This window comes from Camelina sativa, chromosome 12 (assembly GCF_030686135.1).
Source record: "Camelina sativa cultivar CO46 ecotype springtype chromosome 12, ASM3068613v1".
Classification (NCBI taxonomy): domain Eukaryota; kingdom Viridiplantae; phylum Streptophyta; class Magnoliopsida; order Brassicales; family Brassicaceae; genus Camelina; species Camelina sativa.
In genome coordinates, this window is record NC_141891.1 from 3,651,886 (window position 1) to 3,671,886 (window position 20,001).

Below are 20,001 nucleotides of genomic sequence, written 5' to 3' on the forward strand. Positions count from 1 at the left end.
GAGAGGTCTGAGAACACGGTTGTACATCTCAAACTTGTATAGTGGATGATGATGCAGAAGGAGTTTTGTCCAATTAAAATGTATTCACACGCAAGTAAGGAACTCAGCTCGTAAATAAAAAGATTAGGCTTGAGTTGAACCATAATCTTGATGGTTTATGTTTAAATTAACTCTAAAAATCTCCATAACAAGAGAGGTTTCTCTTTGTTCCCGATCAGTTGTTTTTTCTCGAGTCCAAACTCGTTGTTGGTCCACTTGGTTCAAGTATGTATGCATATAAGCTATAGGAATAGGACGAGAGCGTAATGGTCAAGATACAGGCAACCCTATCGACCTCAACATCGTTTATATAAGACAGAAACAAAATCGTCAGGAATAAGTTATCTCATAGACTAATTCGAACACCAAATTAAATCTACTAATTCTCTTCTGTCATGTTGATGTGGTTTGCTTTACACGACATCAACTAGACAAGTAACTACTCCATTGTTTAAGCTAAACAATGTCTCTTTTTTTTTTTTTTTTTTTTTTTTTTCTTTCTTTCAAATCTCTACTAAATCTACAAACACACAAAAAAATGTGCTAAACGTTGTCCACTTTATAAACCCTTTAGGAAAAAGATTACTATATTTATTCACCTAATGTTTGTTGATTAAATTTATTTTTTAATAAGGTGTTTATAACGTTGACAACATTATTTACTCAACAAAAAAAAATTAAAAAAAATTGTGGACTAATGGGGTTGATGGTATATTGCAATTAGCAAATATTAAACGTATAAAGGAGTGCAACTAGGACTAGGAGAGATTCTAGTAGAAGAAAGTACATCGCGGTTCATTTGCTTTAAAAGACATTTTTTTTACGATATACCATAGATGTGGATCATTTCAACTTAACAACAAAAATATGGATTATTTTGCACTCTTCTAATACTGCGGGAGTCTGGGACACTAGTCATTTTGCGATGTAACATCGTCTTGTAAATAAGAATTCACCAAGCTATATAATACCATATAAACAAGCCAAAATAACAATAATAATAACACCGACACAACAGTTGAAATATGGCAAAACTCACTAAATACACATGGAGCCACTCTTGTTAGGATTTCGCTATCAATGAATAGGAACATAAAGTAAATGGGATTTTACTTAAAAAGTGTTGCTGGAAAGCAAAATGCAATAATTCATGCGAAGAGATTTTATGCGTCGATGGTAACCCAATACGAAATCCCACTTGTGAATTATATGGGTTCTAAATTTAAATATAATGTGTGTGCTCCACTCCAGCACTTGATTCACAACTTGTGAATTGTGATAAAGACTTGTAACTTTGTAAGTAAGCTCTTCTCCTTTTAACCTTTCACATATACTCGTCCATTTGTCAATAGACAAGACGTGCATGTATACAAGGGACCGTTTTGATTTTTTGGACGGTGCATGATGTTTAAGTTTATGTACATTACAAGAGAATGGTCTATTACAAATGACAGTTTCTCTAGTCTCATATTAATCTGACCATGACTCATATTCCAAATTGACTTGTTAAATCCTCTGGTAAACATGAATTAGAGTGCTTATTTTAAAATTTAGGAAGAAAAGAACTGCCATTTACCACCGGGGTTTTTAAGGAGATAATCTCTTCAGTTGCACCAAGTAACAAATGTAGTTGGGATCCAACATATTTTGTATATGAATCCGTTAAAATCTTACAGGCACACTTAAAAAATGTTAAATCTACTTAGACGGTGGGTTTTATAAGGACCTATCTTGATCAGTACTATCATCGGCCAATGATTCGTCCTTGCTTCTTTTTTAAAAGGACAAAATAAAATTGAGATGCAGTTGGGAACACGACAATGAGACTAGAGAGAGTGATGATATATAACTGGACCAATTAAATTTGACTTCACTTCTATCCATATCTTCTTTTTCTTTTTGTTTTACAAACTGAATAGTAGTAGTAACTTTTTATTTCCCATGGAGACAAATTGAAAGCAGACTTTATTGGCTTCCACACAAAAATAATAAATACACGTGGACGTTACCCTTCACAATTTCATGGGGGGAAAAAAAACTCTCTGAAACGTCTGTTTCCTTTATAGATATTTAGATTCACTGTCAGTTTACAGTATTATATAATCTCTGTAAAGTAAACCATACGAAACCAATTTATTAATCAAATAGCTCTCTAAATAAAACATTTTAGAGATCGTAGGCATGTTTGTATTAAAGAATAAAACTAGGATTAGGAGACTGGAGAGTGACAATTATACATACTACTGATTAACTAACTTATATTTATAAATAATTTGTAAAAATAATGCATATGGCCAAAAAAAAAGTTACATAAAAATTGTTGGAAATCGATTGTAGACATAAAACCGGTCACAAATTTGTAAAGCAAGAAAAAGTCATGCTTACAAAATTTGTCTCAAACCCGTCAAATTGTTGATGAGATTTACATATCTACCGTTTGACTTTTTTTTTACTTAATACTATCAATTTGTGATACTTGGAAAGTTGGAAGTAGTATTTAACTAAGCAGTCTAAGCTCATAGTACTAGTTATTATTTTATTTTTTTTGGTGTGGAAGCGTTAGATAATGTGAAAATTTGAACTGCTACGAAGAAATAGAGTATGTCAAACATCGAAATAAATGTTGTCCAAGCTTTGAGACCATATGCCTATTTTTTCATTTTTTTCAAACAATCCACACAGGCACACAGAGTACTACTCTTGAATTCAGATTGTGACTCATCGTCGACATTAATACAAACCAGACAACATGTTTTTGGTGTAAATTGAGAGAATCTACCCATCTTGCAAAATTGAAAAAATAACAAAAAATGAAAACTAGAAAGGTTACTGTCACATTATTTCCGGCTAAACCCATAGCAAAATATACACACTTACATTCCCATAACCGGACTACGAGTACGAGGTGAATGAGAAGAACATCATCATCTTAATTAAAGAGATATCTCACGCAACGCAAAAACACAGAGACTCCCATCAAAAAAAACTTAACCCCCCCACAAAATAAAAAAACAGAACAATATTACTATTTCAGGGAAAGTGTTTCCAAGATTCGAAAACTGATGAGTTCAACGAAGAAGAAGAAGACGAACCATTGTTGTTATACGTAAAGTCATCTGTATCCGTACCACTTAACCAAGGAGGCATGTACACTAACTCTTCCAACGAGTCAAAAACCACGAACTCGTTTGACTCGTTTAAACTCGTGGTGCCTAGACTCGGTAACTCAACGATCTCGTCAAGGTCGTCCGAGACTGCACTCTCCTCAATGCTCGTCACAGAGAACGAAGACGAAGAGAACGACACCGTTTCGCTGCTCACACTACTACTACTACTCTCTGACCTCTTATTCGACGTCGTTTCCCCAGTCTCCGACCTTTTGGTTTCGCTAGTCTCGGAACGAAGCGGCGTCGTATCGAAGTCCATGAAAGCGGCTTTGGTCGCCGCAGCTCTGACGTCACGAGGGCTGAGCGAAACGGGTTTGGGCAAAAAATCAGAGAGCTCAGGGAAATTGAGAATGGCGGAGGTTCCTTTGATGCTCATAGCCGCGACGTCGTGAGCGCGCATAGCCATCTCCGCCGTCGGAAAAGTCCCGAGCCAGATTCTCGATTTCTTCCTCGGCTCACGAATCTCCGATACCCATTTGCCCCAGCTCCTCATACGTACTCCACGATACACCGGTTGCTTACTACTCTCCTTCTTCTCCTTGTCGGAAGATGAATCCGCCATTGCTTATCTCAAAGGTTGGACCTTTTTTTGTTTTTTTGTTATGCCGTCCAAGTGTTCGACAAAATGTCAAAGAGACTGATTTCTTCTTCTTCTTTTTTTTTTTTTTTGCTATTTTAGTGCGAATTTGTATTTAGATTTGGGTTGTTGTAAAAAGAAAGAATTTAAGGCAAAAAAGAGTGAGACATTTTTTTTATTTTGGGGGTGTAATAAGAGTTTTTATAAAAAGATAGTTTTTGTTTCTATCATTGGTGAAAAAAAATTCGAGTTCTAGTTTTTGGAATGTTTCCAAAACTCTCTCTCAAATGATCTTAAATCAAATGAAGAAATATTAAGTTTTAACATCCAATTTATATAAACATACTCTCTCTCGTCGAATACGTGGTGGAATGAGAGGGACCATAGGTTACCTACGACTACGAGAGAGGTTGGTGTGTGTAAAAATTGTAATTTACGATTTTTCGTTTTAAAAAGTATATTTTCTTTTTCATTATAACGCGAAACACGATATATATGTTTTTCTTTTCTTATTACTCTTTTGCTTTTTTGTGATGTGACGATTTATACGAGTTCGTAGATTTTCTTTTCCTTTGCATTAAATTTGTTTTTTTACTTATTAAGAAGGACTCTCTGATCATCTTTATTAAAGTTGTAAGATGCAGCAGGACTGGAAGGAACCTACGGTATAGTACGTAGTCGTTCACCAGTTGTGTTGGATTTTATTGAACTCATTAGTAGAAAGAATTTGCTTTTAATATTTTCGTTATTACTCTTAAAATATTGTCTTTTTACCATTGAGGGGTTTTTGAGAAATTGTTTTGATGAATAGGAGTATTAGAGATTACTGTCCAAATAAAATAATGTACTGTTTTACAAGAAACATAATTAAAAAAAAAAAAAAATTTGGTCAAGTCGGCAACCCACGGACTAGGATGTACTAACTTCTAGCTATATATCAAGTACGTACTTTTATAAGAAGCATTAAATTGTGCCTTCTTGAACCGCTCAATTCGTTCCAAAAACCTTTAAATAGAGGAGACTCTTTTAAACTTCATTAACATTACCATAAGACCTACAGTAATCATTTATGATAACACGAACAATCTAAAGTCACATAGTGTAAGTTAAAATAGAGAAAACAGTACTCTTGGAGTATATTTTATCATAAATTCTGTTTACATAACCATAAAACGAAAATATTCTATTAAATCGGGATATTACATTACAACTTACAAGACGCAAGGAAAAATAAGACTAATGTGTCTAGTTTCCTTTGTAGTCTTATTTTTTAATGACTATATAAACACAAGTATAATATAAAAATTAGGGAATGATAGTATGAAAAGAATTACATACTTTGTGTCGGCTAGAGACGGATGATTCATATTTTAATTCTGTTAAATAAAATCACCCAAAGTGAGTGTTTTTGTCATGCAAAATATATACCATGCATCATTGCAATGGATCTAATCAAAGATTATATTATCATTCTATGAAGAAGTCGTTTTCTATATTTCCTTCGGTGGTAGGGCTCTAAAAAGCCTTCATATTAAAAAGTTGTCCCATTATTACATCATCAATAATGTCGACAATATTAACTAGTGATAACGCGGACTTTTCAAGTTTTTTTTTTTGCTTTTATCGCCAACAAAATATTTGAATCCACTCCATCTATCTGTATTTGCAGGACTGTTTGTTTCTTTCAGAATGTAAGAAACTCATAAGAACGGATAAAGGCTGAAGCCGTATTTATCCATGAATATGCACTGTAGCTTATCAAATCAATTAAAAGCTCTGAACAAAGTTTTATGTACTATGAATCAATTAATATGCACGATAGCTTATACATCATGCACGTCGTGCATATCATATGGCTCTGAGGATTTCACTTAGTTCTTAATTAAAGCTTCTTTTAGCCAATACGGATGCAGTCAATCTTGTGTGTGTGTGCGTGCGTGTGATATACTATATGTTACGAACTTACAGCCAAGGCATTTATTTGTATTTTTGTTTGATCCTTTTGTTATTTATTGAGTTTCTTTTTGCTACCAGATAACTTAGGTTTCAGAATCTTTGTAAAGAATCGTTCGTAGCTAAAGAATACTATAAAACCAAAGTACAATTTTATTTCTAACAACAATGTTAAGGTTCTTCTCTAAAAACAATGATAAGGTCTGGATAACATGACTATGGTTAATAACTTAATACGTTTTTTTTAAGCAAGAGTAACAAAAGTATGTTTTTAAAGAAAACAAAAAGCAAGAAAACTTTGAATATATACTAAGACAAAAAAAAAAATGAAAGTATTAACTGTATATCAAACTGAAATCTTCGTAACCAAGGACGGAACAACCACAATTGTACATCTTTGTCCCCGATGCACAATTCGTTCATCGTCGTCCTCCAAAGACGTCATCCACAATACAACCCGGCCGCACAATTTTTTTCTTCATATAATTTTACTATTTGTCGGCGTCACCTTTTTCTAAAAAATTTGGTTTAGTTTTTTTCTTCTCCACCCACTAATAGTTTGATGAGCTGGAATCAGATATCAACAGCCCAAAATATTGAATGGAATTTTATTTAATGAATGCCACGATTTAATTCCGAATTGAAAAAATTAGTACAAAGGAGAGAGAGAGAGACCGAAGAAGTCGACAAAATGTGGAAGAAGAAGAAGAAAAAAAAAAAAGTCGTACGGAAAAGATAAGTCCAGCTGTCTAGCTAAGCCTACACTGTTGGTGTCTCTCGACAGCTTTGGACCCTCTTTTTGACTACGGTTCACGCACCGCGTAACACGTGTCCGAACTGTGACCAACCAAGGCCTCACGTGACTCAATTATTACACCCCCTGCCACCATATTATAAGGTATTATATTAATTGTCATTCATAGTAAAAAGTACTAGTATATGACTAGTCGACAAAAAAGAAAATAACAAAATATCAGTAAAAATAGAAACTTCAAAAATGTGAGATGATGGATAACAAAAGATTAAAGAAGGAGAGGGAAACGAATATGTCTCGTCAAACGACCCAATAAAAAAACAAAAAATCTCCAGAAGCTTGAAAAGCTATGTCTCACAGAGACACAGACTCACACTATAGAAAGGCTTGTTTTTGTTGGGGTAAAAAAACTCATCGTTATCTAAAGTAAAAATTGTATATGAGTTTGTTTGTCAGATTAGTTACCATTTAGATTTATAGACACGCCAATGTTTATTTTAATGTCTAATAGACAAATTAGGGTAGTAACTATTTTTGAATGTAATAAACCAACAAGTATATAATGTGGATATGAAAACTGTATTAGACAATGTAAATACGGTAGCAAGAGATTCCAAAACAGAAAATATTATTAAATAAACATTATTTATACATTAAAATAGGGTGAGAACTGAGAACCTTTTTTTATTTGTTTTGGACGAAAATAGAATCAGAACTTTATCAAACAAATATGTTCGTAAAGTTGATACCGATATTCAATAATTATTCAAAAGTAGACAACTGAATTTAAAAGTAACTATATTCTATGTTTAAACTAGATTAAATTACACATTTGTGGCCCCTGAATTTGAATAAGACCTTAAGCATGGGCTTTCACCAGCATGAGCCTGCATATACAGAATGCTTACTAAAGAAAGCCATTATTAGGACGAGCTTATTTTGAAGACTTCCTCCTTTACCTTTGCACTCGGAGAGAGATTTAGGCCCGAAATTATTTACCAAATTTAGGAACACATTTTTAAGGGCCGCCTGCAGGTACTTGTTTTTACCATTACTAGAGGATTTGATGAACAAATGTTTTCATTTTTTGTTTGTTCTCAATCTCTCATCTCTACATCCTACCTGTCTTGGTGGTGATCTTACAATTGGATGTTTTAATTAGGAAAAAAAAAAACATATTCATGTACACACATATAACTCACGTTATATATGTGGTCCTCTTTAGAAATAAGTTGTGCAAGATGATGGTTACAAGCAATAATACCTATCTGGTCCAAAATAGGCTGCTGGCTTTAACGTAGGACACGATATACAAAAAAAGAAACTCCCTTTTAGATCAAGACGAAAAAGAAATATTCCATGTAAAACATGCATGACCAATCAAATTAACTACATAAGTCATACATATGTTGAAAAGTATCCCCATCATTTTATGTTTTGTCCTACAAATGTTTGTCGTCGACTATCCATCCACAAGTCAATTATGTAAACGTTCTTTTAGAAAAGATGAATCAAAATCGAAGATCCTTCATTGCTCATATCGCTGTTTTGGGACCAATGATTGAACCTTTTCAACCGGCAACATGAAGTTGATGATTATATGTTTGTTTACCATTCATGATGAAGATCTTATGAAAAGGTTCTTTCACTGAAGTGGAGCGTAACAAATTTGATTCAGACGTGTTTGTTGTTGTGGGAACACAGAAAAAACGTGGTTGAAGTTAAAAAGCGTTGTAAGTTTAGTCTTAATTTTTAACTATAGACATTGTTGGAGATATTCTCAAAAAGACCAAGGCTCTCAAAGTTGTATATATATTTATATGTAAGAGCAAGTACGAGTTCTTCTAGACTTCTAGTGTGCTCTTTGAACTGAGTGAAAGAAGTAAGAAGCGTGTCTTAATGTAAAAAGGTGTCTTAATACTGCGTTTAGGAACGCGTTTGTGTATGATTGCTCGAGTGGTTTATACTTTAAGTGAAATAAAACAATTAGAGAAATTGGGCGTTTTGCAACCCCCCTTTTGCTATATTAACTAATGAATCTCTATTAATTACTTTGATCTGCAGTCCCAAACCTACTCTGTAGTTTCAGCTTTGAAAAACTCTGTTGTACCAAATGGAGTGAAGTATCATATGAAATATGTCAAATCTCTCAGGTTTAGAATGCCAAAGGAAATGCTTCTGCACCATCTTGACTCTTTTCTGCATCTCTCTATACCTTTCCTCAGTTATGGACAGTAATATGTTCTTCAAATCAGGAATATCTCTCTCCAACACAAATACCGCAAAAGACTCCCAATTTAGAACTTCGAAGAAGGGAGGCACAAAGTTATCGGATATGATAACCGGGACACACTCATAGAACAATGCCTCCACAACCCGAGGGCTATTGACTTCATGCCCTTTTGGACAGATGCAATACTTGGTGCTCTTCATGTACTCCATGTAACTCTTTTTTCCTTTAGATTTGGGTATCTCACTGAATATTTTCATGTCTGGATCTCTGTTACCTCCCCAGTTTTGTAATAGGAGAGGTCTAAGGTAACCGTGCATTCCGCCTGCAAAGAAGGCAAGTATTTGCCTCTGTGAAACAGGTTTGCCTCCGAGAGCTCTAAGTGGTCTCCTAGGAACAAGAATAGTAGTCTCAGGAAGAGCTACATCTTTACCAAACACAAAACCTTCTGAAACATCAGAATTGCATAGTGCTCTGATGCACTTGGCCATGTACTGCCTCGTCTCAGAAGGAGCCTGAAAGCATGGATTTACAAACGAAGAAGAAACGGATCAAATGGTGTTCACCGAGATCACAAAACAGTGACATAGTACATAAAGTAGGAATTAGAAAGAATTACCCAGTCATGACAAGCGACAAGAAAATGATCAGATCCACCAGTTTTGTTCCAGAAATTATATTTGGAGGAAATCATATCCAAGTAGTTCTTCAAAAACTCAATGAGATTCTTATCACTGTGAGAACCAGGGACATAGAGAGTTTCTTCCAACATTTTGGAGCTGAAAGGAAGATAAAATAGGTGAGCTTTCCGGGGGTTCTTTGTGACATATGTTTTGCTGGACTTGAGCTGTTTCATAAACCATCCTTCAGAAGCATATATTCCTTTCAGCACAGGCTTATGCAGGACGGGTCTTTTGCCTTCCCTGTAGACATATACTTTTAGCTTTTTCTCCATTAGCTCATAGCTCCTGCATTGTGAAAAAGAAAATAGAAGAAGAGACGTATAAATCCAGCTAGACACACAACTCATAGCCATTTGACCAGAACAACATCACGTATACAAAGATCTTCATAACTGAAAATACTAAACAGGAGATCAAAGATCCAAAGAACGACAACTGAAACACTTTAGGAATACTGTAGTTTCTCTAAACAAGTAAATTTGAAATAAGAAAAAGTGCAGGGTTGTAGTAATATATAGTCTATGTTAACTAGAAGGATTCCTTAATTAGTGATAACATTCTCAACTGGCATAGCAGAAATCAAAAATATACCTAGTAAGATACAGGAGAAAGAGTAAAGTATCATACTAACTCACCTTTGGAACATGGAACGATTCCAATACAGAGGAGCATGCAGTAAAGGGTCGTTTTCTATCAAAGGTGGGTTCTCAATTTGATTTCTTGCATACAACAGCTCTTGATCAACTGTGGAAGACCGTTTTAATCTCTGCAAAATACAAGAAAGTATCAATAATAGATGTGATGACCTCGAGAAAGGAGTAGTAGTGGTAGAAACAAGGACACATGACCAGAGACTGAAAAGACATACCAGGGAGGCATGAGAAGTGTGGCTTTGATGCAACAAATCCATCATCTCAGTGATAGAAACCACACCAGAATTTGAAACTTTCATAAAACTTTTAACATCTGAGGAAAGATTATCAACTAAAGGATCGGACTTGCTCTCCAAAATCTCAACTTTCCTAGTATTCTCATCATAAGCAACGTCAGCATCTTCAACTATCTTCTCGTTTGAGCTGCTGCTCCTAGTTCCTGGAAGCAAATCATCAGGAGTTTCCTTATCTTGAGCATCATCCTCTGCCAAACTCTCATGGATTTGATTAGTGTCATTCTTATCAGAGACAAGAAGTACATGGTCTTCCTCTGGAGCAGTTCTTTCCCCAACAAGTACATCTGAACTGGTTGTTTCCCCTTGAGAGGATCTTGAAGAACTAGTAGAATACGGTAAGTCAGAAGCACTGGATGGTCTGATGAGGTGTTCTTCTGTGCTTTTATTAATTGATGATGAAACGAGAAACTTATCTTGAGAAGAAGGTAGAGAGAAGATAGCACCATTGTAAAAACGAATGTTGACAAATTGGAAGATTGTGATAAAAACGAAAACTAGACCACCAAATCTTAACAATTTCATTGCCTTCTTCCAGCCAAATTCTTGTGGGAAAAGTTCAACATGAACACTCCATGAAGAAGAAGACACAAACCAATCTTAACCACAAATCACAATCTGCAAGGATATAGAACACACGAATTGGATGTTACAACTGAATATATATAACTTACTGTAATTGGATCTTACATCATCATCAATACGAAAGTAAATAGTATTTTACTTAGTATTCATTACTAAGGTGATATTTGAATAAGGAAAAAATCTGTGTTATGCTAGAACGAATCTATTCACTCGTTTGGTCGGAGAAATTGGAAGAAGCTAACAGAGCTGAATCGAAGCATATCAAATTAGAAAAAAAGGAAAAAAGAAAGAAAAAAACTCAATTCCTGCTGTTACTGCTAGTAAAAGAAAAATTCAATTCCGAAAACATGAAAAAGAGAGTAACACATAGATAAACTTGTAAGGATACAACAAAACAACAAGGCTGCTGAACTAGAGAAGATTATTAGTCTTGACAAGCAATTTATATCTTACAACTGAAATCAAATTATTGGACTAGAGTGGAAATATAGATATTATGTTACCGATAATTGTTAACATGAACGGGATTAGAGGAGGATTAAACTAACTGGAGCTGGCTCAATCGTTTGTTTCCCCCAGTTCCCACAAATCTTGCCGGAAGAAAGAAACTCTGAGAGAGAGAGAAAGAGAGAGAGAGAGAGAGAGAGGGAATTTTTTTTTTTATTACTATTTCTTTTTATATTTTTCCCTTTTTTTAAAATGGCAAAAAGTCAGAAAAGCACAGCTGTAAATCCATAAAGTGAGAAAGACGGAAACAATTAACGTAAGCCTCATCAATTAATAAAAAGATTGTGTCATTATTGAATATAATACTACCATTATTATACTTTTTTTTGTACCTACATATATAAGTAAATAGCATAACACATTTTACTTCAATATTTCTATGTTAATTATATCGTATTTACTCTTTTTTTTTTTTTTTTTTTTTTTAACAACGACTAGATTAACCCGCATGTTGAAACATAATTTAAGTTTTAACTGCAAATTTGAGTAGTATCGCGTAATAGATAGAAAAATAAGAGATTATAACCATATGGTTTTTTTTTTTTTGGTAGGAATAATAACCCATATGGTTTTTAAACAAATACAAAAAGGATAATCGTTTTTGTTTTGTTCTTTGTAACCAATCCAAAATGCAGCGTTTCATTGAACGTCAAATCGTTTTAGGAGTGTTTTTTGTTAACGTTTCTGCAAAACGGGAGGGTTAGATTTGTTAACGGAATTTAGTTGGGGGTTTAAATCGTAAGAAAAAAAAAGGAATAGTTTAGGGTTTTTGTAATACATTTGCTGCAGACTTTTGTCTAATTCGTTCGACGATACCAAGAAGAAGAAGAAGAAGAAGAAGAAGAAGAAGAGATGAGAGGCAAGGAGCCGGTAATGAATAGACCTAAAAAAATTGTCATGCTCTTTAATTAGTACTTTTTTACTTGATTTTGGTTTTGATTTTTTTTTATTTTCCTTTGTCGATTGCAAAACTTGTCCTTTCAGGGTGCGATTGGGCGATGCTTCATCAAGTTTGCAAATAAGATCCACCAGCATGTCGATGGTAGACTGTTAAGTTGTGCCGTAACATTATTCGCCGGAGTTTCTTACGGCGACATTACGGGTGGTGTTGTCAAGGATTGGGACACCAAAGAAAAGCTTGAGCTAGAAAGGAAAGATATTGAAAGACAGATGCAAGAGTATGAAGCTGAAGCCAGAAAAGTGTTTAAGTAGATTAGAAAAGCAAAGAAGCGCCCCTTCCTTTTTATGTACCAACCAACCCTAGCCCGTCCTTTAACCCTAGGTTGAGTTCTGAATTCTGATCAAATGAGCGGTTTTGATGTTTCTGCCTTGTGAAGTGCTTTTGACTCTTACCATATAATAGAGATGTCTTTTGTTTTTTTGGATAGAGAAAGCTCTCAATTCAAGTTATTTTTGTATCCCTCTTTTGCGTCTACTGTTTGTTTTTTTCTTCTTTTTCTAATACCTGTTCTAGGCGCCTGCTTGTACTGTGTTTAGATCTTTCTCCAGTGTATTTATAACCGACCTTTAGTACTTTTTACAGTCCCTTGCAAGGGACATTATACCGCCCGCAATCTCAAACTGCTCCATCCATTGTCCCATTTGAGAGCGGCGTGCGTGCATGACTCCCCCCGCCGTTGAGCTTCTTCAGGGCATTGGTATCTTGAAGAATCTGAAATTGGCTAATTACTCTCTTCTTACGGATGAGATTCCTGTTTAGATTAAGCAATGTGGCTACTTAGGTGTTCTTGATTTCATAAGGGAACCGAGTAACAACAGGTCAGATTCCAGAGTTAACATGCAAGTGATTGGCATTGCAGTTGCAGGGGAACAACTACTTCTCTGGGGGTTGTTCTTCAAGGTTTTACTAGCTTGGTGCTTTTAATTTAAGGTATGTGAACCTTATCTGGCCATCAGATAACCGCAGGCTTTGGTAGAGAGGGAAGAAGCACGTGAGAGAGTGCGCAGTGGAGTTTTGTAAGGTTGAAGAAACCAAGTGTATAGCCTAGACTTGGAGAGTTTATGCCTGTATTTGTGTAGTTGAACAATCGTTGTGAGACTGAGAGGTTTGAGGTACCCTAAAACCTTATCACACATCTCTGATACTGTTCTGCCTGAAATAGGAAACTGCTGTGCTCTTGAAGTTCTCAGAGTTAAGATGGAACCGCCCAATCGGTCATATTCCAGTTGGTCTTTAGCGTTTGAAGGTGCTGGACTCTCTGGTGGGAACAACTTGTCAGGCGAAAATCCAACAAGAAACCTCTCAGAGCTTGTCCCTCAACTTATTGTCACTTGACCACAATCACACCGGTGTCTTTGTCTGGGCTATCAAATTTGATAAAGCTGGACCTCAGCTAAACACAGAGCACTTCGGGAAGCCATTAAGAAAACAGAAAATGCGAAGCGGAGGAGGAGGAAGAAGAAAAGGAAAAATGATAGTCATAGGTGCTTGCACGCCCTATTATTATATATCACTCCTCCTCTGCTGCTTATACTACATTTACACACACTGTTGAAATGGGAAACAACAGTCTACAACCGGAGAATGGGAAACACAGTCCTTGTGCGCAGAAAACGGAGAAAGGAAACTAGCGATGTTAAACGACAAGACAGCTCGATGAGGAACATGTTCTTAGCAGAACCCGAACACGTCCTTGTCTTTTCAGAGGCAATTACAATGACAGAATGGTTCTCTCTATTCGATGGCTTGCCGCTCTTGAACGAGCACTTGTTAAAAAAAGAAGCCGAAACTACAAAGGTCGACCAGATAGATATAAGGGGCTTATGGTGTATGGCTAGATGCCCAACGAAACTTATCTAGTCCACCAATGTCCTAAACTGGCCAATGCGCCTCCTGATCAATCCAACATGGTAAGAATTTTTATGGTATTGTTTTATTTTGCGTCTTCTTGATTGTAAAACATTTTAGTAGACTAAAATTATCCAAACATTCGGGCTAGACACGAATGAAAAGCATACTCGGAATGGAATTCAGACAAGGGTATAGGACGGGCACATCCATCAAGCTAGCTAGTTAAGAAGTTTACAAAAGACACAACAAGCCATAGAGATAAATTACAAATACTGCTAAACTGGGTTGGAGATTTGCATCTTCTTAGCAAGCAACGCTTCCTTCTTCTTCTCCAGCTCCTGACGCTTGGCAGACAACTCCTGAAACCATGAGTTGGAAGATGCATTAAACTCATATAAAACCCAAAGCAAATCTCAAATCTTGTTTCTATATTTAATTTACCTCTCTCTCGGAAACATACTTTTCTGGATTGTATGGGGAGTTATATGTAGCTGGGAAGAAAGAAGAAGAAAGTATATAATTAGTGGCTTCTTCTTGTTGAATCTCAAAAATGAATCAATAAAATAGATATCATCCTCCGCACAACACACATACATACCTGCTTTGTATCCAAAGTAGAAAATTCCTATTTTGAAAGCAATAGACTCGATGGCGTATGGAATTAGTCTTGCCATCATTCCAACGAATGCCTCACTAAGCTCCCTCGAGGTTTTGAGTTCACGAACTTGGAGGAGACCAAAGACAAAAAAAAAAAACAAACATGAAAAGAAGCAATAATTATCTAAATAAGAAAAATCCAAGAAATAGCTACCTACCTGTATTGTTGTTGTTATTGTTAGACGAGGAGGAGGAGCACTGTCGAGATGATCCAGATGGAATCCCTTTCTGACAATACACACATCATCATCTCTCTGGAAATTAGGATTTCTTCTTCTTTGGTTCTCTAGGTTTTTTTGTTTTTGTTTTTCTTCTTCCACACGGACAAACGAACCAAGCAAAGCGTGTACCGATTTCATTCCATGCCATAAAATCGCGTTTACCATCGCCTTATACAGGCCCGGCCCAATTTACGTTTCCCGGTCCATTAGGTCAATTCTATTTTAATCTATTTATTTTCTTATTATTACTTTTTCTCTTTTTAATTAAGTGTGTTTTACGAGTTATATAAATAAATTGGTTAAAGTAAATTTCAGGAAAAAAAAAGAAAAGAAATTGGTTAAAGATTTCATAGCTATGAGTTAAGAAATTGGATTCTAAAATGTTTACTAACCATTTTAATTATTTCTATATTTGCTAATATGTTTAATTTTCATAATATTCCGTCTACAGTAATATCTCATGGAAATACTAGTTGGTTGGATTTAAATTATTTCGAAATAAAGAAAGTAACCAAATCAGATCCTCCACTCTTGCATATACTCACTACTCAAACTAGTCAAATAAATCAAATTTTAGAAGTGACTTCACTGTTTCTGGTAGTTTAGTGTTTCCATCCAATAAAAAATCCATGATATTGGATGATACAAGTTCCTCTAGGATGTAAAACTTACAATTTTTGTTGGTTATGATCACACGTACAGTCGCTTCCTTAAAGAAAAAATCGAACACCACCATCACATGATCTTAAGGATATTCATTTGGATCTACCGGCCGGATGCATTTAATATTGCAACATAATGTAATAAATATATCATAGTTATCATTGTAACTTTTCTTTTTAACGCATTTTAGAGTTTTAAAAATTAAAAAAAAAATGTTAAGTTTACAAATATGATGTAAAAATGTATTAATCGGATTTTGGATTCTGTCATTTGATTTAGTCATTTAATTGTTAGAGATTTCACAAGTTCAACTTATTTTTTCATCATTATGTAAATTTAATATATATTTTAACTTGTTTAAAAAGATTTTTTTATTTGGAATTTTATATGAGATATTTTTTAAAAATAACTATATAAATTGAATGGGATATGTACCTTTTTGTTAATTTATATTTCAAACATATTTATATGTGAGATGTGCTAACACATCTAAACTCTTTCAATATATTAATTTTTGGTTCGTTCTTGAGTAAGGTTCCGTTTTAGGATGAAGAGTATAATCATCATATTATATTGTTGGGTAAATTACATGTGATGATACCATGTCAAATTTTATAAACTTTCAACTAAATATTTGAGTAGTTTTACTGGTCTATACTTTTTTATATGTTATTTAAGATCCCATGCTATTAATTTGAGCATTCTTAACATGTAACTTGATACATAAGAAAATATAACTATCGGAATACCACACCAAACACAAACATACTTTCCTCAACACGCGTGAAACGATAAGTTCAATCTTCATCACATTATGTTCAAACATGAAAGAATAATAGTGTTTTAATCCGAGCCCTAATGTTTCCAGTGAACACTAGAACCGATTTCAAGTGAGTTAAGCAGCTGTTGAATCCCTTCTATCCACATTTGCTTCTCTCTTTTGTTACCACATTCGAATTCAATCACCCTTTCGACGGTTTTCACACCAAAGTAGGCGTTCCGCTCTACCATTTTTTCTACTCGTCCTCTATGAGCCCATTCTGGTATGTCTCGGCACACTCCACTGACAACGCCTGCAGTAAAGATAAAACGTCAAACGAATATTGGTTTACAAAAAGGTAAGAGACGATCAAATTAGTAGGAATTGCTTATATTAACTAACATTTCTTCGTCTTTGTGAAAGTTCCACCCACATGTTTGCTCTTCATTTTAAGAACCACCTATTTCGAAAGTAAGAGCATATATATGAGGAACATCAAATAAATCAATTTTTGAATGGAAGTTGTGTCCCAAAAAAAAAAAAACTTACTTGCCAATTTGAATTGATGTTAAAAGATACTTGCTTCCAATGAAGATCCCCTGTCACCAAGTATTCATCCATATACTTTTAACTATGTTAGTTTCATCACATGATCAAAGTATTTTTCTTGGATTACAAGTTACCTTTGCGGGTGCGTTTCAGAAGCTCTTCTCCTCTAGAAACGAAAGTCATCACTCCAAATACATTTCTCTCTTCCAATTCTACGTTATCCTTTGTTGCATATAGCATTGCTTTGTTCTCGTTATTCCTTTCCATTCTTGACCTTAGAATCGCAGCTCCTCGCAACGCTAAAATCTCTCAACAAACCTCAAAATCAGCTGAATATATCCATTCCAAAACCAAACCGTAAAATAGTTTCAAAAACCAAACAAGTGTTAATTTAAATACTATGTACCTGTTGCAGCACTTGCCGTTAAAGCCATAACATCTCCGTTAGTCCTAGCGTTGGTCGCAGAGCTAACGGCTGCTGCGATCTGGTTATAACCGGCCCCTATCTCTCCCGCTATCTCGATGCAATGCGACGCGATGAGAGCGGCTGCAGACGCGACGGCAACCGCAACGGTTGTTGATTCAGCCGCATGCTCTGCGGATGCAACCGCGTTAGATGCAGCGGTTGCGGCTACAACCGCAGCTACTCCTGCGACAGAGACTGCGGCGTGGATCTCAGCGTTGCGAGTTCGGGTTTCTTGTTTTTTCTTCTCCTTCTGATCCTTCAATCTTCTTCCCATTGTCTTATAAAGATGCTGCATCATGCATATTATTACACTTTTATAAATTTCATTAATATGTACGTGTCTAGATTCAACTTGATATTTCATTTTGTCTTTTCGGTGAAATTTAGAAATCCAATGAGGTAATAAATTGGATTCTAAAATATGATTATTTATATATTTGCTAATATGTTTAATTTTCATATTATTTCGTCTACAGTAATAATCTCATGGCAATATTAGTTGGATTTAAATTATTTCGAAATAAAGAAAGGAACCAAATCAGATCCTCCGCTCTTGCATATACTCACTACTTTTGGCTCACTAGTAACTCACACCAGTCACTACGTTACCTTTATATTATTATACAAAAAAGGTAAAGACAATGGATTTGAATTAACAATTGCATGAGTTAATCATGACAAGTATAATGCTTTTCTCTTTTCTCTCGGTTAATTTATATTTTATTTTTTATCTAACCAAAAAGTTCCAAAACCAACCAGCTTTTTCTCCTTCTTTACGTCGGCTAAAGATATGATTGATTTGAGAAAAAAGATAAACCGGACAAACCCGATTTAATAGATCATACCTTCATTTCTTTGCCGGTTCTTGGAGTTATTGGAGGACTGGTCTTGTTTCCTTTTTGTGGCAGCAGCTGAAAAAATGATTCACTAGTGTAAATTTTTTACTTTTTCTTGTCAACATTTAAAGTGAAGTGTAAATTAAATATTTAAGTACCAAAAACAGTAACTAACTAGAGTTATGCTTTTGGTAAAATCTATTTAATTCTTTACTAACACAACAACAACAACAACAACTACAAAGTCAATAACCAAAAAAAGATAGACAAACTTCACACAAAAAGTGTTCATGCGCAAAGTTTAGTTACTTTTAACCAAAAACAAACAATAAACTTGTGCGGTCGTGTGATAAAACAAAATCGGGAAAATGCGCTGAATAGGAAAAATTATAATATTTTTAAAGTAATTAGCAATTTGTTGAATTGCTATTAGCGAATAGTAGGAAAAAAAATCTACATAAACAATTAAGTACATTTTAAAGAATTTTATACTAATGTAGTAATGTTGCCATGTAGTAGATTTTTCGTAACTAGGAACAACCAAAAATAATATTCCTAAACCAGACCAGCTGACCGGTTTAGAAAATAGGAAGAGAGGTGACTTACAAAGTCACGAGAAGAAGCCATGGAAGTAGAATCTTCTTCATCTTCTCTGTCTTCTTTGTTGGTGTTAACAAGCGTAGAGAGAAGAAAAGAGTTAGTGTCGGCGGCCGAATTGTTGAAGAAAGCTTTTGTGAGTTCAACGGCGGAAATGCTCCATGATCTCCCTAGAAACTCCATCGTCTCCGTCGGTGTTTCCGGTGGTAACGCCGTCTTCACTTCACGGGTCATCATCGTTGCTGGACCTTCTTCGTCTATGTTTTCTAGTTTTTTCCATGAATTATCTCTTCCCGTATGGCACATCATCACTAACAAAAATCACACGCATCCACTATTTATTTTGACCGAGTAACGAGTGTAACGTAAATTAATTAAGGTGAAAAAAAAAAGAAGAACTTACATTGATCTAAAGAAGTAGTGGGATTTTGTGTGAAGAGGGTTTTGTGCAAACTTGTCATTGTTGATAGAGATTTGACTGGAGAAGAATCACTATGTGACTTTGGCTATGTATGAAAAAAGTTGAATACTGATTCCCTCTTTTTCTTAATTTATTTTTCTTACATTTATACGGAAAGTAAATTACTTTTGTTTTTTAAAACTAATACATAAAGAAACATTATAAAATACAGTTTGGTCAAGTTTTGTCCTTTAATAAAGGTTTATTGTATTTTTATAATATAAAGACTTTTTATGTTAACCAAAATGCTAAAAAAAACAGTATTTCTTTGCTTACGTGATAATTCATGATCCATTAGAACTTGCTCGTATAAATTCATCAACTTTATTCTATTAAGATCATTCATAAGTCCGAAAAACATCACTCCAGGCTCATATCCTCATTTCACACGTCAAAAGATAATAACTTAACTCTTTACTTTTGCTTTCTTTCGACTGCCTCAAAATATGTTTCGGGACTAAAATAAATAAAACAAAATGATGGGTTTGCCATTTGTGTTCTAATAAAATAAAAAAATTACCAAATTATAACTTTATCTT

General features: G+C 34.8%; 2 protein-coding genes, 2 long non-coding RNA genes and 1 pseudogene across 7 annotated transcripts; 1 reads left to right on the forward strand and 4 right to left on the reverse strand.

Annotated features, from left to right (window-relative positions):
* Positions 1 to 2,850: 2,850 nt before the first annotated feature.
* On the reverse strand, positions 2,851 to 4,106 carry LOC104729988 (ethylene-responsive transcription factor ERF043 pseudogene; annotated as a pseudogene). The gene has a single exon (XR_015574543.1). The product of XR_015574543.1 is annotated as an ethylene-responsive transcription factor ERF043 pseudogene (transcript).
* Positions 4,107 to 8,386: 4,280 nt separating this feature from the next.
* Positions 8,387 to 11,635, reverse strand: LOC104733167 (putative glycosyltransferase At5g25310). 2 transcript variants are annotated; one of them, XM_019233364.2, is made up of 5 exons: positions 11,438 to 11,635; positions 10,272 to 10,967; positions 10,039 to 10,169; positions 9,340 to 9,688; positions 8,387 to 9,235 (listed from the first exon to the last, which is right to left on the reverse strand). In XM_019233364.2, exons 2-5 carry the CDS (start codon positions 10,872 to 10,874, stop codon positions 8,576 to 8,578), a joined length of 1,743 nt encoding a protein of 580 aa, XP_019088909.1. In that variant the 5' UTR covers positions 10,875 to 10,967; positions 11,438 to 11,635; the 3' UTR covers positions 8,387 to 8,575. The 2 variants fall into 2 exon arrangements, with proteins under 2 accessions (XP_019088909.1, XP_019088910.1); XM_019233365.2 differs by having other exon boundaries at positions 11,483 to 11,558.
* A 411-nt stretch (positions 11,636 to 12,046) lies between these two features.
* Positions 12,047 to 12,861, forward strand: LOC104729989 (uncharacterized). The gene is made up of 2 exons (XR_758372.3): positions 12,047 to 12,311; positions 12,426 to 12,861. It is a non-coding gene; the product is annotated as an uncharacterized LOC104729989 (long non-coding RNA).
* Positions 12,862 to 14,408: 1,547 nt separating this feature from the next.
* On the reverse strand, positions 14,409 to 14,992 carry LOC147930150 (uncharacterized). The gene is made up of 3 exons (XR_015573910.1): positions 14,852 to 14,992; positions 14,695 to 14,744; positions 14,409 to 14,612 (listed from the first exon to the last, which is right to left on the reverse strand). It is a non-coding gene; the product is annotated as an uncharacterized LOC147930150 (long non-coding RNA).
* A 1,489-nt stretch (positions 14,993 to 16,481) lies between these two features.
* On the reverse strand, positions 16,482 to 19,540 carry LOC104729990 (uncharacterized). 2 transcript variants are annotated; one of them, XR_015574100.1, is made up of 8 exons: positions 19,406 to 19,530; positions 19,012 to 19,313; positions 18,415 to 18,480; positions 17,510 to 17,858; positions 17,238 to 17,409; positions 17,104 to 17,153; positions 16,957 to 17,014; positions 16,482 to 16,867 (listed from the first exon to the last, which is right to left on the reverse strand). XR_015574100.1 is itself a non-coding variant. In XM_010449042.2 (8 exons), exons 1-8 carry the CDS (start codon positions 19,461 to 19,463, stop codon positions 16,650 to 16,652), a joined length of 1,266 nt encoding a protein of 421 aa, XP_010447344.2. In that variant the 5' UTR covers positions 19,464 to 19,540; the 3' UTR covers positions 16,482 to 16,649. The 2 variants fall into 2 exon arrangements, 1 of the variants encoding a protein (XP_010447344.2); XM_010449042.2 differs by having other exon boundaries at positions 17,238 to 17,402; positions 19,406 to 19,540.
* Positions 19,541 to 20,001: the final 461 nt, after the last annotated feature.

Coding starts and splice junctions, on each gene's coding strand:
- LOC104733167 (XM_019233364.2), bottom strand. CDS start 10,874: ATGAAATTGTTAAGATTTGGTGGTCTAGTTTTCGTTTTTATCACAATC. Junction 10,170..10,271: donor ACACTTCTCATGCCTCCCTG/GTATGTCTTTTC, acceptor TGTATTTTGCAG/AGATTAAAACGGTCTTCCAC. Junction 9,689..10,038: donor AATCGTTCCATGTTCCAAAG/GTGAGTTAGTAT, acceptor TTCACAATGCAG/GAGCTATGAGCTAATGGAGA.
- LOC104729990 (XM_010449042.2), bottom strand. CDS start 19,463: ATGACAAGTTTGCACAAAACCCTCTTCACACAAAATCCCACTACTTCT. Junction 19,314..19,405: donor CACTACTTCTTTAGATCAAT/GTAAGTTCTTCT, acceptor GATTTTTGTTAG/TGATGATGTGCCATACGGGA. Junction 17,859..18,414: donor GAACCGGCAAAGAAATGAAG/GTATGATCTATT, acceptor TGCATGATGCAG/CATCTTTATAAGACAATGGG.